Below are 18,800 nucleotides of genomic sequence, written 5' to 3'. Positions count from 1 at the left end.
CTCCTGGCCATCCATACAGTCTTTACCCCGGTTCTGGTTTTTTCAGGTATGTCTGATTTATTTTCCTTTTTTCGATTAGAGGTCAATCACTCACTGGTATTGTAGGGATTTAGCTGCGGCGAACTCTATGAGATAAAAGACGGCATTTATTTTCCCAACATTTGAAAAAATAAAGTAGTACATTTTCTATATTACATGTTAAAAATCAATTTCACCATTAATTATACGTCTCGGTTCACTTTGCTTCTGCCATTCTTGAAGTAGAAGTAGTGGATATTTCGGTTTGGGGATGGAGGAGTAAAGAGTGTGGTGCTGGGGCTTCTACAGATAAGAATGGAAAGACATTGGTGGGAGGACAAATAGATAATTGAAGTTAGTTTCCATTTTGTTCAATCCCATCCATTTTTCCCCTCTTCTGATTTTTTTTCTGATTTTGGGATTTAATTCTCGCCAATTCTTAGGGTTTGGTTATTTCAATCTCAGAAAAACGTAATTTGGAAATATTGATAAACTGTTAAGACAGGAAGAGCTCCTTTATCCTTGGTCTTTATGTCAAAACAAAAATAAACAAATGAACGGAACGGAGGAAGTAATAGTTATCATTTTTATTTATAGGGGGGATTCGTGATCCAATATTATCATTAAAATGCATTTTCTCATATTTTATTGGTGTTTATACTGAATTCAATTGATAACTAATGAGTGACGGCATAGCGATTATTAGGTAATATTACTCCTTTCGAACCATTCATTTTTTTATCTTCAATTAAAAAGTAGTAGCTTGGCCAAAAACGATAAATTAGAGAGTTTTAAAAGTGCTTTTGAGAAGTCAAAAACTGATTATTCACCTCCAAAAGGACACTTCTACTTCTACTTTTTATATAAATAACCAAATAAGTAAACAAAAGTTGTATTAAAGTAGTTAGGCCAAACATATAAATTTTGTAAGAAACCGCTTTTACAAAAGTATGGCCAAACAACTAAAACTTTTCTGAAAAGTAACTTGTGAATAAACTCATTTTAAAAAGAAAAATCTTTTTTTTTATAAGCAAGGCCAAACAGCACCTTACTCCTTTCCAACCATTCATTTTTTTATCTTCAATTAAAATACAAAGCTTAAAATGACTAAGTTATTTTATTACTATTTGTAAAGAGGATTAAGATGTGATCAAGGACATGCAACATTAACATTACAAGTGGAAGAAATGCGCTTAGCATTAAGGGAATCAACATATCGCCTAAGAGCAGGACTCCTCTTATACTGACAAAGGCATGGTTTCCGAAGATAACCGAATTTGAATGTTAGCGTATACTTTCTCCATTCCAATTATTTCTATACAGTTGATATACGTGAGTTATATTTTAATCAAAATGTATATAATTGATTAAAATAGACGGAGTAATCCAAATCGGCCTGGGTAAGGACAGTGCTGAAATCATTCCAAAGTTTTCAGAGAGCTTTAATAGGTCCATAATCTATATGTTGTGTATATAAAGGCCTTCTTACCTAAAATAAACATTAGAAGACGGTAAATTATGCAACTGTAGTAGACGTTTTGCGTCACGCATCTTCGGCCACAGTAGACTGAAGATTATCTTAAAAAAACTCAATACCACCATGGTAACTGGTAAGTATTGGCAACGCTTCGTATTTAAAACAAAAAAAAAAAAAAATGAGCTTCGTCATATTTGGAAAAACAAATAATTGCAACATATTTTGGTGACCGAAAGACGAACAGCATTACAACCCAATTTAAACCGGTGTGGAAATCTTCTGAGAGATTAATACAGAAAATGACATACAGGTAGCAAGTTGGAAAAATTTACAAGAAAACAGATGATAGATAACGTTGCAGTCTCAAAATCCAGCCAAAATAGATGGATCACATTGCTATTCAACTACCACCAAACATTGTTCTTTCTACATACCCTACCATTCTATACAATACAAAATAAAAAAACCAGCTTCAACTCCCATTTTATCGATTTCATTATCCATTTTAAGCGGAACAAATACGGGAGAGCAATCGACGTCAATCAAAGTTTACCAGAAAACCGGGAATGGAAATGTAAGGCTGTATTTTTCAGAATATTGAGTTGAGATGGCGGATAAAGAATTAAAGGGCGGAAGTGAACTCGGGTCTGTTAAAGCGGCCATTAACAGATATGGTGGGAAGGTTTATAGAGGGCCGGGTCTCAGAATTGACCCTCAGACAGATGCACCAGTCTCAGAGGTAAAAATTTACTAACTGTAAAAAAAAAATGCAGGTCGGATTTTGACAGGTCTAGATTAGTGTCTACTTATATGAATTCACCAAAGTGACATTGTTAATCTTTGAGCAGGAAGCGAGTTCAAAGGCGCAAGAGCTCCATATAGCGAAGAAGACAGTCGACAAAATCAACGAGAACAGAAGATCGGCAGAGACAGTAACATCCCAAGCTGAGATAGAGCTTCTTACAGCGAAGAAAATAGTCAGAGAGCTTACTTCACAGATAGAAGACTTGAAAGCGAAGGCTAAGCAGAAGATACACGAGCACGAGCTTCAAACAATCGACGTGCTAGAAAATCGTCAGTACAATGATGTTCTGCAAGAGTTAGAGAATGTGAAGTGGGAAGTCAGCAAGATGAAGCTTGATATGGCACGTGAATTAGAAGACAAGTCTCGAGCTGAAAAGGAAGTAAATGCTGCGAGGTTGAGACTCGGGTCTTACATGAACACTGCGGAAAAGTTGAGGAAAGAGATTGAAGAAGTTAATGAAGAAGAGGTACTGGTTGAGCTAGCGCAAATCCAGGCACGTAAAGAACTTGCTGCAATTGAAGCTCAGAGAAAAGAGGAATTTGAAAAACATTCTTCCAAGGTTGACGAAGCGAAGAAGAAAATCAATGTTCTAATAAAGGAAGTTGAACATAAAAAGCGACTCGAGGAAGTACTAGCCATTACTAACTCAGAAGCTGACGTGTTGCAAAATGAGCTGAATTTGATCAAGGAGATGGATGAGAGGATTGCTTTGTCCAAGAACTCGGAATTGCAGTCGGTCACCAAAGAGTTGGAGGCTGCAAGGAAAGAACACGCGTTAATTAAAGCAGGTGTTTTTGAACTGATGACAGGCATGGATTCAACTAGGGTTGAGCTGAGGAATATTGTCAAGGAGAGGGAAGAATTAGAGAAAATGGAAGTGAAAACTGAGAAGTACATAGAGAAGCTGAACATGAAGCTTCTTAGATCGAAAGATAGGCTAGAAGCTGCCAAAGCTTCCGAAGAAAAGGCTAAATCAATGTTGCCTAGTTTTGTAGTTTCTCTAGAGGAACTGGAGAAAATTACCAAGGCAGCAGTGGAAGAAAAGAAGGGAATTATACAGGAAATAGAAGATACCAGGGGTGACATTCAGAAGACGGAGTCAATGACTGATTCAACCGAGGAAAAGCTACTGGCTGCAATGCAAGAGATGGAAGAAGTTAGAATGGCAGAAGCGAAAGCTCTTAAGAAATTGAAATCTCTTGTGGAAAGTGTGGTTGTAGATAGAGCTTCTAGAAATGCAGAGAACATCAGCATATCTAAGTTTGAGTACGACTACCTTACCGGTTGTGCCACGGGGGCAGAAGAAATCGCGAACAAGAAAGTAGCAGCAGCTAATGCATGGGCAAATGCATTACGAGCAAATGCAAAAGAGATGGAGATTAGAACTGCAGTATTAAAGAGAGAGGCCAAGGAATTGAAGCTCAAAGAAGAAGAGTCAAGTAAGATCAAGGTACCAGTAGATAAAGATCATGATAAAAAGAGTGTCCAAGGAAGGAAGTCAGTGACAGAAAACAGCTCTAGCTCGATCCAAGCAAGACAAGCGAAGTTCAGGAAATCTATTGGATCTCCGGCTGCTAGACGTCCAATAATTTCCACTTCTTTGACCCTGAAAAGGAAGCGAAAGGTAATCCGTAAAATTGCAAACTATTTTGTTAACAAACATACTGAGAATGAGAATGAAAACGAGAATGAAAATGAGCATGAAAATGAAAATGAAAATGAAAACGAGAATGAGAAGAAAGACTTGCTGGAAGAGAAATTGTGACAAACAGTCGGGGAATGTTCGAACATGATGTTAATTAGGGTAGTGGGATTTCATGTGATGGTTGTAAAGATTTCGGAAGGGTAGTTATTGAGTGTTGATAGAGGGTACAATAACATTCTCATATTATTATATCCTCTGTCAAGAATGATTCTTTTTTATATAAAATTCAAAGATGTTATTAGCTCTGACAGCTTCTGTTTTTTTTTGTACTGGTGTTTCATTACTGAATAGTGAATACTGATTGAGTGATTTAATTTTGTACTGATGAGACACTGCTTCTTACTAGACCTCTGAGTTCACAGGCTAAGAACCGTATGCTTGTGAGTTGTGACTCTAAACATGTCATTACATATGTTAATTCGACTCTTCATATCACCTCAGGAACTCGTGTACTCATGTTTGGTATCCGTACAGACTCTTCTAAGAATGTTTCTAGGGGTGGAATGCTGTAGTACCTAGGTTTTCAGGAGCACAGGGAATGCAACATAAAGACTGATTACAAATACTAGGAAGGTTTATAGCAAACAGCACGATGAACAAGTGAAACATTGACAGAGATGTCATACCAGGAAATCAATTTCTGAAAACTAAACACACAGATGATTTCACTAGATAAAACATGAACATCAGAATACTAAAATAGACTAATTCATTAAAATACCAAATTCTACTCCACATTTGACAGAAGTCACAAGTTACTATGTCGGTAATTTAGTATGGAAATGTAACCAACTTTTGATACACAAAATAAATAACCTCAATAAGATCAATGTTGTCGTTGCTGACTGCATAAAACTCCCCCGAGTCCCTGACAGCATCATGTTTCCAACATCAGTTGTTTGTACCTGAGAAAATAATGTAGGTACTGAAGGCTGAGCTCTGTATATTTGTGCAAGCATTGGATCTACATACTTACTGGTGTAGTCTGTGTTCTCAAAATAAGAAATGGCCATAGGTTGTGATGGGTCGCAAACTGGCAGAACAGAATTCAAACCCACTTGGGTTTGACTAGAAGTCTAAAAGTAACAGTCAGAGGGCGTTGCATCGACATATCACATCGGTTATGTGATTGTCCAACACCCATATGGTATCAAGTAAACGGGATATTGCTGATACTGCACCGCTTGCAGTGCTTAGATGTACGACTCGTGCATTGTGGAACTTGGATTAATATTGTTTAACATAATGGGTTTGGGGAGTTGGATGGTGAATGTAATGCTGAGGTGCAGTAAATCGTGGTAGTGAAGATGGGGCTTGTCGAGGATGATCCACGGGTTCTGATAGTATATACCCAGATACCTCAGTATATCGCTTTGAAGAGAACTTTCAGAAGTCAGGCTACATTTTAACAAAGTTAGTGGAAAAGGGTTTTATCTCAGCTTACATTTTAAGAAATGCATTATAAGTGATTCTACGCACGAACTACCCCAGGACTTATTGCAGCACCGGAAAAAATCCTACACATGAAGTGATTGGAAGATCACTAGATGGCAGCACAGGAAAGTATCCTACAGACAAACTACCCCAACTTTGTTCCCCAAAGTGATCAGGAAATCACTAGATGACATCGATACTCAAGCTGCAACAGAGGAAGTAGCAACTACCAACCAGTGATAATACAATAGAATCACCTAATGTAAAGATCCATTTCAGACGAAATGCTCACAACCCTGCAGAGTTACAGTCCTGGTTAGGGCATAATGCACAAGTCTATTTATCATCACTGTTAATACGTCAATCTCTATTTTTGCTCGCATAATGCGCAAGTCTAATCGTTCTTCAATCTACAGCTAAGCTAACTACACCCTAACTTCAACTGAAATGCAGCACGCACAGCATTGTAACACCAGGCTTTCTAAACTCGTGATCTCGTGACAACTTATATTGCAAAAGTTCTGCTTTCTTTCTTTTTGTTTGTATGAATATAAAACAGAGGTAAATCAACAATTTTGTTCAAATTAGTGTGTTCTACATTATTTTCAGCAGGTACACTTATTTAGGCAACTTCAAACAATCTTTCATATTAACCGACCCCAAATCATGCTAAGATTCTAACGTTAAGTCGTCATCAATGACTCAATGTTTAGGCAACCAAACAAGGCTATAAAATTAAAACTCAAACACAAATTATGAAAAAATGAACACTAAAAAAATTCAATAACAAAACTAAAATGTAATATCACAACACTAACATAAAATACAATCATACACAAAAATAAATAATTAAATAGCCTTACTACGATCAATGTTGTCATTGCTGCCTGCGTAAAACTCCCTGACAGCATCATGGTTCCTACAGCAGTTGTTTGGAGCTGAGAAGGTAATTTAGGTACTGGAGGCTGAGCTCTGTATATTTGTGCATGCATAGAATCTTCATATTTACTGGTGTAGTCTGTGTTCCCAAAATCAGAAATGGCAACTCGAGATGGGTGGCAATGGCCATTGATGGATACTTGATAGTGTCACCGCCTGCTATTATAGGATTCAAACCCCCTTGGGGTTGAGTAGAAGTCCAAAGGCAACCGTCAGGGAATTTCTTCAGGATACTGCTGATACTGCACGGGTTGCAGTGCTTGGATGGACGGTTGATGCATTGTGGAACTTGCATTAATATTACGCTGTGGTAGTTGATGGGACTTGTCGCGTATGAACCAGGGGTTTTGATAGTATATATACCCGGACACCTTCAGGATCACTTTGAAGTGAACTTTCAGAAGGCATGCTTTCATTTACGGCAAGGTTAGTGCAAAAGGGTTTATTTCAGGAGATCCTAATGCAACTTGGTATACAATTGCCTGCTGGCTGAAGTTTGGGCTCGCAATGCTGCTGTCAGCCTATCACTGTACCATTGATAAAAAACATAGCACTATATAACAACTATGCAAGAAGAAAGTATTCAACCCATAAGTGAGTTTTATCAGCACGCAAAGAAATGCACTCTAATTGATACTACACATGAACTAACCCCGGACTTATCGCAACACAGGAAAGTATCCTACACACGAAGTGATTGGGAGAACACTAGATGGCAGCACACAAACTACACCCGACTTTTGCGCCCCAAGTGATCAGCAATACACAAGCTGCAACAGAGGCAGTACCAACCAGCCATAAATGATAATAATATAGAATCACCTAATGTAAAGATCCATTTCAGACGAAATGCTCACAACCCTGCAGAGTTACAGTCCTGGTTAGGGCATAATGCACAAGATCCATTTCAGATGAAATGCTTTCTGAACTCGTGATCTCATGACGAATTATATTGCAAAAGTTCAGATGAAATGCTTTCTGAACTCGTGATCCATTTCAGATGAAATGCTTTCTTTTTGTTTGTAATGAATGTAAAACAGAGGTAAATCATCAAATTTTACATTCTTTTCAGCAGGCACACTAAAGTCCCTTATCATTTATGGAACTAGTCATTATCGACTTCAAACAATGTTTCATGTCAACCGATCACAAATCATTCCGAGACTAAGATTCTAATTTTACTCCTCGCAAATGTTTAGGCAATCTTACAATTCAAAAAGAAATATGAAAAAATGAAACATTAAATTAAACAATTCAACAGCAAAAAAAAAAAAAAATGTAACATCACAACACTACATATAGGTTACAACCCGATTACGAGGATCCTTTTTCTTCTTAAACCCGAATACATCCGACTTAATCGTATCCCAACCCGACCCATATCCAAACCCATTCCCATACCCAAACCCAACCCCGACACCACATCCGAACCCAAACCCGAACGCAATCCGGAGATGATTCCAACCCCAACCCGAAACCCCAGCTCCACCCACGAGCCCAAACCCGAACCCGACTCCACACCCGACCCCAGCTCCGGATCCGGGTCCTAACAAAACAGGCGTTTCAGCAGCGTTTTTTGTGGGGTTTTTGTTGAAGAGTTCATTTGGGGAGAAACGTTTTTCGTCAAGTCTCCATTTTTGGACGGTTTTGGATTTGGGTTTCTTGTGGTCTTGATTCCAGTTCCAGAATGATTCGGGCGGGTCGGGTTTGTCGAGGATTTTTAAGGTTTTAGTGATGGGGTTCATGGTAGTTGAAATCGTGGATTTTGGTGAAGAACTGTAGTAGATAAGGGTGTTTATGTGCAACTAATTTCAAAATAAGAGATTTATTAGTTTTAAACCCGTGCAAAGGGTATGTATTTGGGCAATTATTAATGTTTGGATGTATTTTTTTATTTTTTGCATTTCTGTTGTACTTATATAATTGCTCTAAATCAGCGATCTATATAATTAATGTTTAAACTTGTTACAAATACGTGTTCACATGCAATGGCTTAAGAGGAAATAACAAAAGATATTTTTTTTAAAAAAATATATCGTACTATCTGGTTTTTAAAAATTATGCATGTAATTTATTCGCATTATATGTAATTCAATCCCGTTATTAAATATAATTCCTTCTCGCAATTATGTAATTTTATTATTATTTAATTTTTTTTAAAAAATTATGTAATTCATTTATTTGTAATTAGTTTCATTTATTCCGATTTGTAATTCATTTCGCTTATATGTCATTAATTTCATTTATTCGAAGTGTATAAAACTATTCATAGTATTTGTTCTAAGACGGAATTTGTCGCATGTTTGTATAGCCGGAATTCTGAATAAATGAATACATTACACACTAACGGTTCCCACCATAACATGTATTTCCCAAAAAAAATGAATTAATGACGTGACACGCCCTGGATTGAGTATTGTCTTCTGAATTAATAAAGATAAGATCTTAAGATGGGTTTTTATTTTAAAACCGAAAAATCAAAATGTAATTATTTAATGATAAAAGGTTAATGCAACAAAAGTTATCACTTTAAAAAAGAAAAAAACTGATGGTAATATTTTATTAGAAAATATTTACTTCATATGTTTGGTTTGTGATGGGGTTTTAGATAACCATAAGCGCACGGTGTGTTATAGTACTTGGGGGTCGAATCCACGAGGAGCAAGTAGACTACTAATTGTTATAATTCAACGGTTTAGCTAAGTCTAATAAAATGGATGTGTGGATATTAGCTAACAACTAGTTTAATGAACAAGAAGTAAATAAACTAAGTAAATTCTAAAATAAAGAAACAAGCAATTGAATACAGTTTTTATCAATTAAAGGAAGGCCTAGCCCCTAGGATCCGATCAAGCCCTTAGCAATGACTAAATAAAGAAATAAGCAATTGAACACGGTGTTTATCAATTAAAGAAAGCCCTAGGATCCGATCAAACCCTTAGCAATAAGAGACACTCACGTTAATATATAATTGTAATTTATTTTCACAATATAATTTTTACTCAATTCAGTACTTTTTACCCACAATTTTTCATTTGTATACCCTCTAACAAAAAACCAACATAATTCTCTCTCAATAGCTAGCGGCCTACCTCCTTCCTGGCGCATCTCAAAGAATCAAAGTAAACAATAAACCGTTTTATTTAATTATGAACAATAATATGGAAAAATGAAAAACGGATGAACACAAAGAACTGGGGAAGATTTTGATTATTATTGAATGAATTAATCATGAGGATACAAGATAAACTTATATACTAGTTTACAGAAGATACGATCCTAATTGCTTGCCTATAAACAAGAGATTATTTACATAAGGAGCACATATATATTATACACCGAATATTGCCACAATATCGTAAAAATATCGTAACAATATTATTCAATACTCCCCCTCAAGTTGGAGCACTTGGCAGACCAATGCCCAACTTGGACCGTAGATAACGAAATGCATCACCCCCAAGCGCCTTTGTAAAGATATCAGCAATCTGCTCTTTACTTCGTATATGTGATGTTGAAATTGTTTTGTTGACGAGGTGATGACGTATGAAATGACAGTCAATCTCGATGTGCTTTGTACGGTCATGAAAAACTGGATTTTTGGCAATGTGTAATGCCGCTTTGTTATCGCAGAAGACTTCAATTGGACCCGTATGATCAATACCGAGTGACTTAAGGAAAGATTTCAGCCATATTACTTCACTAGTCACGCCAGCTAGTGCTCTATATTCCGCCTCGGCTGTTGATTTTGCCACTGTCGTCTGTTTTCGTGCCTTCCATGAGATGGGTGACTGTCCCAAAGATACAAAATAACCTGTTATGGATCTTCTTGACAATGGGCATGTTGCGAAATCCGAGTCCGAGTATCCACGCAACATCAAATCACAATTTCTTTCTATCACGATCCCCTCACCTGGACTTCTTTTTATATAGCGAATAGTGTGAAAAACCGCATCCAAATGCTCTTTTCTCGGGGCATGTACGAACTGGGACAATATGTGTACTGCGTACACTAAATCTGGTCTCGTGATAGTCAAATAAATGAGTCGTCCTACTAAACGTCTATACTTCATGGGGTCCTTCAGTATGTATCCATCTGCTAATGCCAATTGATGATTCGGTTGGATAGGAGTATCTACTGGCTTCGCTCCTTCCAATCCCGCTTCCTTTATAATTTCTAAAGCGTACTTTCTTTGGCTAAGGAACAATCCTTTAGACCCGGTGGCAACCTCGATTCCTAAGAAGTACTTAAGTCTTCCTAGGTCCTTAATACCGAAACTTTTGTCAAGAAAAAGCTTGAGACGGTTACTTGCTTCCTCATTATTACTCACAATTATCATATCGTCAACGTACACAAAAATCCCAAGAAAAACGTCGTTTTTATTGTAAGTGAATAATGAGTAGTCAGCCATAGATTGAACAAAACCGTACCTTGTCAAGGAATCCGTCAACTTAGCAAACCAATTTCGTGAAGCTTGCTTTAGCCCATATAAAGACTTCATTAGCTTACATACTTTAGTCGATCCCCCTTTGTCGAAGCCAGGTGGTATTCTCATATAGACTTCCTCATTTAAATCCCCGTGTAAGAAGGCGTTATTAACATCTAATTGAGTGATAGACCATCCTTTTGACACGGCCACAGCAAGCAAACAACGAACACTTGTCATCTTAGCAACCGGAGCGAAAGTTTCATGATAGTCCACGCCTTCTATTTGGGTGTAACCTTGCGCGACTAACCTTGCTTTATATCGTTCAATAGTTCCATCCGCCTTATACTTAACCTTGTAAACCCATCGGCATCCAATAGGTCTTTTTCCTTTTGGGAGATCAACTATCTGCCACGTCCCATTCATCTCAAGGGCCTCAAACTCTTTAGACATGGCCTGTCTCCATTCATATGTTTGAGCAGCTTCTTGATAGTTGCGCGGCTCTTTTATCGTATCTACTTTTGCTAAGTAACTTCTGTGATTGTTAGAAAAACAATTGGTAGTGACATAATTGAAAATTGGATAACGAGTACCTTTCCTTGTAGATGTTGATTGAATCGAGTGAGCACTTGCAGCGGGGTCTATGATACGGGTCGACTTGCAAACATAGTCTTTCTTCCAATATGGTTCAAACTTTTCGCGAGCACCACGTCCCACCATTTCATTTACTTCACTCGTCACAACATCGGTGCCCCCTGTTTCCATTTCCTCTGCCATGTCATTTTCTATTATTTGGTCACTATTACCATTTTCTTCTTCATCATGAATATGTTCATGATTAGCATTTTGTTCATCACTACTATGTGCATCATCTACGTACACATAGGAATCAGTGGGACATGCTTGTCGTACTTTATTTTCGTCGATCGACTCAGAATCAGAAAAAGGAAAAACGTGCTCGTAAAATATCACATCTCTCGACTCAAATAATTGTTTTGTTTTTAAGTCATAAACTTTCCACCCCTTTTTACTATGTGGGTATCCTACAAAAACGCATCTTTTCCCTCGTTCTTTAAATTTGTCTCTGGGTTTGTCTTTATTGTGAGCATAACATATACTTCCAAAAACTCGAATATTATCAAGGCAAGGTCGTTTTCCATGTAAAACTTCATAGGGAGTCAAGCCATTGAGTAGTCGAGTGGGTGTTCTATTTATTAAGTACGCAGCGGTTAGAACACATTCTCCCCAAAATTCAACAGGTAAATTGCCTTGAAAACGAAGAGCCCTCGCCTTTTCTAAGATATGCCTATGCTTCCTTTCCACCCTACCATTTTGTTGTGGGGTGTCTATATTACTGGTCTGAAAAACTATCCCGTGTTCATTGTAGTAGTTTTTCATAATACCCGAGAGAAATTCGGTTCCATTGTCACTTTGTACTATTTTAACCTCTTTTCCAAATTGTGTTTTTGTCATTTTACAAAAGTTTATCATAAGCTGACTAACTTCTCCCCTATCGCGCATCAGGTGAACCCAAACGCTCCTACTTCGGTCATCAACAATAGAGAGAAAATATTGTGCCCCCGACAAACTTTTAGTATGGTACGGTCCCCAAATATCACAATGTATGAGGGCAAATAATTCAGAACTTCTCTTATTATTGGGTTTAAAAACTGACCGAGTTTGTTTGGCCCGGCAACATGGGTCGCAAATATCACGAGAATTCCATGACAAATTAAAACCAACTAAGCTTGAGAAAAGAGGTAAAATACTAGACGATGGATGTCCGAGTCTTTTGTGCCAAAGCCGCGCATCACCACTTGTACTTGCTCTTGCCACAATGTTCTCACCTCCTCCTTGAAAATAATAGACCCCATCGCTGTGCTCACCCCGTACAATCTTCATCCTCGTAGATTGGTCCTGTATAACACAATGATCGGTATAAAAAGTCACGACACAATTGTTTTCTTTAATCAATTGTTGGATAGAAATTAAGTCACAAGTTAAAGACGGTACAAAAAGTACGTCGTTAAGAATAAAGTTTTCATTTAATTTCACACTCCCATGCTCATCCGCTACTATTTGTGACCCATCAGGTAAGCCAACAGTGGAGTTTCCGCCACGCCATATATTGTCGAGCAAATCACGTCGTCCCGTCATATGATGCGATGCTCCACTATCAAGCAACCAATTACCAAAAGATTTATTATCCATACCTGTTTGGGATTTATGACTACCTGCAACCTTTGCATTTAAATTAACAGGCCCCTCAACTGGACTACTTCCTCTTGCGTGAATTCCTGCTTTTGCGAATCACTGTCATTTACCGTCGCAGCATTAACTCGTTGGTGACGGCCACCACGACCTCTTCCTCTGCCTTCCTCAATTCCTGGTTTCTTAACGGTACCCTCGACAAAGCTCATTTTATTTTTGGCGTCGAGACCGTTCTGCCCATCTGCCCGTAACTCAAAATTATCCCCATTAAAAATGGTTTGAGTTAATGTCAAACATGGGCTATCATTTGGATGCAGGTACAATGGTGAGGATGGTGAGATTTTCTCTACTTTGTTATCATTCTTTTCAATTCCATCTTCCCGTGTCATTGTGTTTTCTTGGTATTTTTTTTGTTGTAATTTATGTGTGAAGGAAAAGAAAGCCAGGATCGAGATTAGTGCTCTGATGCCATGAAAAACGGATGAACACAAAGAACTGGGGAAGATTTTGATTATTATTGAATGAATTAATCATGAGGATACAAGATAAACTTATATACTAGTTTACAGAAGATACGATCCTAATTGCTTGCCTATAAACAAGAGATTATTTACATAAGGAGCACATATATATTATACACCGAATATTGCCACAATATCGTAATAATATCGTAACAATATTATTCAATAAAAAACAAGTTTTAATTTTTTTATTGCATAACTATAATCAAATTACTTCTTTACCCTTTAATTCATTGACCTCTTTATTAATTTAAGTTTTGTGTTAAATTATAATTTATTGTTTATGGGTTGTTTGTGGTACTGGTGGTAGGATGGTGGTGTGGGTGGAGGACGGCAAGAGATAACGGTGCAGGTAGAGGTTTTTGTGGCAGATGGTGTCGTCGGCGATAATGGGGCGGGTTCAGATGGCTAGCAGGGAGAGTGGAAGAGTGCGGTCTAGGTTTGCCTTTGGGAGTAGGTGAGTGAGAAAGGAGAAGTCGTTGCCGGTAGAAGGAAGATGGACGGGAAGTTGCGCGAAGGGAGTGGAATAGGGTGGTCACCGACGGTGGTGGCAGGTGGTCAACGATGGTATTGGTGGTTATGGTTACTTTGAGGTTTTTTCCTTCCTTTTCTTTTGGACGTGGTATAGTTGATTTGTGAATTGGGGATGGAATGAGAATGGTAAAATGGTCAAACATGTACATGAGTAAAATGCGTACTGCGAAAATCAGGCCACTTGACAATCTTATATATATATATATAAAACTGGGTTGAAACGCTGTGGATGCGACACGTGTCAACCCAGCATTAAATACGAGTATTAATTACAACTGGACATTTATGCTGCATTTATTATGTTTATATTAAATGTCCAGTTGTAATTAATACTCGTATTTAATGCTGGGTTGACACGTGTCGCATCCACAGCGTTTCAACCCAGTTATATATATATAAGATAATTTAATAAATTTTATTATAAAATTATATTAAATAATTAGGTTGATTTGATTCTAAATTTATTAAAAAAAATATTTGATAAAAATTCTAAATTGTAAATAAAAACGTTCATTGCGAAAAATGCTTTCAATCGAGTATACTTTTCATTATATTTATTAACATATTTTGATATGTAGAGATGATTAAAGTGAGCATCTTACAATGTTTTACATTTACGTAAAAAAAATATTTTGAGAAAGTTATAAAACTTAGACCATTAATTTTATTAAGAAAAATATATTTTGAAGAGTCATTGTATATATTAAAAAAAAACTTAAAAAAAACTACTAAGATATAAGTTTTTATAGGGTGGGAACGAAAAAATATATTGCGACAAAATGAATACATATGAGATTTTGAGAGGTTTAAATACTGTGATAACGAGTATGTATGTACACAGTGATCACGAATAAATTTGAATAATTAAAAAAACAGTAGGTCTCATGAGAGTCCGTCTTCCACTAATTTAGTAGGAGACATAATAGGGAAAAAATAAATTGAGTGGGTCCCTCACCCCATCATGTGAGAGGTCTCTCAATAACGTTATTGAGAGACCGTCTCTCCGAAGTTTTTGTGTTAAAAGAAAAGCAATGATTATTAAGTAATATATAATTATACAGGTTTTTTCTACGTGGTACCCCGTGTTTCTTCGCATTTTACGTGGTACCCCTATATTTTTGAAAATATAAGTGGTATCCCTAAATTAAGTAAAATGTTCTAAAAATACCCAATCTACTAAAAATCACGTTTTAATATGTTAGATTTTGTAAAGAAGATATGTTTACAATTGAGTAATGACATGACAAATTATTGCCAAAAATCAATAAAAAATGTATAAATTAAACATTTTAAAGAGGCGGATTATAGCATTTTTTGTATTTTAAGATGTTTTTATCATGTTTAGGGGTACCACGGGTATTTTTAAAAAGTGAGGGGTATCACGTAGAATTCGAATAAATACAAGGGTATCATGTAGAAAAGCCCTATTATATAAACAACATGAAAAAGTAGAATACACATTACATTTTTCTTGAATATCTTTAGTTAAATATGTATACGTCAAGAACAAAACATTAGTTATGACTAACTATATATTACTTTTATTTAAATATTTTATATGTTATCTTATAAAAATGATATTTGAGAAAATTCAACCTATTTTATTTATAGTAAAGTCTTAAACATCGTTATATATAGTTGTTAAATGATATAATTTGATACCTTAATGTTGATTGTTGCATTATTCGAATAAATTTTATTTTAATTAATGTGATATTTGATCAGTTACAATTTTTTTGTAAAACGTTGATCATGCGTAATTAACTATAACTTAGTAGTATTAGTTTTAATTAAAATTATATGTATTTTATTTTAAAACAGTGAACTTAAACCTAAAAAAATAAAATTTGAGAAAAAAAAAATTATTTTTATTTATAGGTAAAAATATTAAAGGTTATATATGAATTATATTATTTTTTTTCAATTATGATAATAAAATTTTAAAACAGACCGCGCGAAGCGCGGGATACTACCTAGTATTACAAGAAGTGTATATATGACATTTAGCATTGTAGCACTAACATTCAATTCTTATTGTAATTTCACGTTTATAAATATCATTGTAGAGAATATATTTACAATACAAGATACCATCAAATATATTATTACTTTTTTTCCTTAATAAAGATTTATTAAATTCGTTGATTAAACACAAGGGTTATACTATTAACTCTAAACAATTAAACAAATATTGTATTCTGCCCGTGAAAAATTACTAGACATTTTAGGGAGCTATGATTTCAATAAAACAGTACCTAATAAATTATTTAACCTCATTTCATATATTTAACTTAAAATAACATTTAATAGGCGATTTCATGCATAAATAAAGAAGTAATTAATCAAATTGTGTCACGACCATTAATAATTTATTTTTCATAAGCATAGGACATCATATGCATAAAAATAAATTTTAAATATTTTATTTGTATTTATTTATTATCCTAACACAATTAAACCTTATTTATGGACTAATTAGTTATAAAATTCAAAAGTAATTATAAAAATTACAAAATCGACATGAATACTAACTTTTATACACTAAAATAAGTCATCTTATGATGAAACATTAAATTTTTACATTTATTTATATATTTTATATATTTACTTGAGATTAATTGCATAAAACACGAATATATATTAAATAAGATCAATAATAATCATAAAAATCAAATAATCAATTTAAATACTATATAAGTTATAATAGGCCATAATAAAATTAAAGAAGTAATTTTTCGAAATTATTTTTATTTTAATACATTTATTAGACGACTATCATATAAAACCGTGATTAAATATCAAATAACAACAAATAAAACATATAATAATTATAGAAATCAAATAATCACATGAAAACTCATAAATAATGATAATAAAACAGAATATAATCAAAAATATAATTTTCATAGAATTTTGATATTTTTGAGTACCAATTTGGATAAAGATGGTTTTTGTTTGCAGCATTTAGTTATGGGTTAGTATTGTTTGTTTGATTAAATTCTGAGATTGTGTGTATGTATCTTAGAAACTTTTGAAGACCAATTTGGATATAGATGATAACTTTTCTTTCTATTTGTTTATTTTTTCGATATCTAAAGGTACGACGACATGGTTGTTCTCGCTAAATGGAGTTGTCTCATTAGGCAAGGTTGGCCTAGGCGTTGGGTTTGGCTCATGAGGCATTGTAGGGCTAGGCAGAGTAGGCCTAGGCGACTTAGGTCGCCTAACCGTCCAAAAGTAGTGGTGGTAGAAAAGTGTAAGAGAAAGACTAGAAGTCGAAGATTGGAGGAGTTTCTGAAGAACGCGTGCTTTATTCACGTTGACCTCATCGAAAATTCATCCAAACTAGAATATATTTTCAGAGGGGGTGGTGTTTTTATATCAAAACACGGTTTGATTGCCACATGCGATCACATCATTGAGGATCCTAGTAAAACCGTAGCTGGCATTCAAATTAGGTGTCATGGCAAAAAGGAAAACTTTATCAAGGCAAATATTGTTTTTAGGTATCCACAAATTGATTTAGCTATTTTGAGTATTGAAACCTCCTCCATAGCTAAATTTAGGCATGTGAAACTCAATAGCACTCTCAATGTGGATTGGGGCCAGTCCGTCGTTTCAGTCTCAAATGCGCAGACCCCATTTTCAATCTCCCGTGGGATTGCTGCCTATCCGTTTCCAAATGACGTTGAATTGCCTGAACTGAAACCAGTTGGGCATAAAGTAGAGGACCTGAATGATGGAGAACACCCATTCCCTCGGTTTCAACACTGCAAACCAGATGGAACTATTAACCAGCCGGATGTGCCTGTTGTCGTGGTTCATGGCAACAGCTCTGGTCCCGGTACTTCTGGCTGTCCTATATTCAAAGAGAAGAACAAGCGCTTCGTTGGGATTAGCCTCATTAGTGGTCATGGTTTTACGTACTGTTTGCCATCGAGTATGATTTTTAAAGTTCTAAAAAATGAGGTATATGCTTCCATCTTTTCATTTGAAATAGCAAAAGGTTTCAAACTGATTTCATAACATTTCCTACAAGTAAAAGTTAGCCTTTGATATTGGAAATCTTATCGAAACTACACGTCACTCGTGTGGGTTTTAACTACAGGTTGAGAAGGTTGAGAAGGCTTCAAGTGCAGCCGGAGAGGGTTGGAATCCTATTTTGACAGATTGGTGGAAGGATTTGTTTTAGTTTGTAGATAAAAGAAATGGGAACTATTAATTCTACTGTGAGTATTTCATTTTATGTTATTTAACTCTTAGCTTTCTATAATTTTGATTTTTTTTTTGTTATTTTCCCCGCCTATAACATGTACCTAAATTCTGAATTCTGCTCGGAATTCTGTCACCCATTTTTTGAAATAGAAGTCGTCAACCTTTACTATGTAGATCAGATATAGACATTTCCAACGACACATTCATGGTTTAGTCTTTTTTACCGTCACAAACATGAGGCTCGTGTAGGAAGCTTGAGGGGTACGTGACTTTCCTAGCTAGTTCCTTTCTTTATCATTATAAATTTGTCAAGACAGGATTTGACATACAATGATTTAGAGAAAAGTGCTACGATATACAAGTCTGCATATTTTATTTGTTAACTAGTTTTATTGCCCGTGAAATTCACGGGTCTAGTTATATTGGGGTGTTAAATTGTTAATGTGTTATGCAAACCCAATACTGAGGACAAAAAGGCCTTGTAAGAAAAAAAAATTTATTAATCAATACGTAT

The 18,800-nt window shown here is 35.6% G+C and overlaps 1 protein-coding gene and 1 long non-coding RNA gene across 2 annotated transcripts; one reads left to right on the top strand and one right to left on the bottom strand.

Moving 5' to 3' along the window:
• Positions 1-1,752: 1,752 nt before the first annotated feature.
• LOC141612493 (uncharacterized) lies at positions 1,753-8,177 on the bottom strand. Its single transcript, XR_012529106.1, has 9 exons — positions 7,016-8,177; positions 6,303-6,860; positions 4,822-5,735; positions 3,755-3,906; positions 3,582-3,631; positions 3,375-3,433; positions 2,947-3,055; positions 2,713-2,809; positions 1,753-2,586 (listed from the first exon to the last, which is right to left on the bottom strand). It is a non-coding gene; the product is annotated as an uncharacterized LOC141612493 (long non-coding RNA).
• On the top strand, positions 2,103-4,319 carry LOC141612492 (protein PLASTID MOVEMENT IMPAIRED 2-like). The gene is made up of 2 exons (XM_074431288.1): positions 2,103-2,234; positions 2,344-4,319. Exons 1-2 carry the CDS (start codon positions 2,103-2,105, stop codon positions 4,063-4,065), a joined length of 1,854 nt encoding a protein of 617 aa, XP_074287389.1. The 3' UTR covers positions 4,066-4,319.
• Positions 8,178-18,800: the final 10,623 nt, after the last annotated feature.

This window comes from Silene latifolia, chromosome 11 (genome assembly GCF_048544455.1).
Source record: "Silene latifolia isolate original U9 population chromosome 11, ASM4854445v1, whole genome shotgun sequence".
Classification (NCBI taxonomy): domain Eukaryota; kingdom Viridiplantae; phylum Streptophyta; class Magnoliopsida; order Caryophyllales; family Caryophyllaceae; genus Silene; species Silene latifolia.
This window is presented reverse-complemented; position numbering and strand designations above follow the sequence as displayed.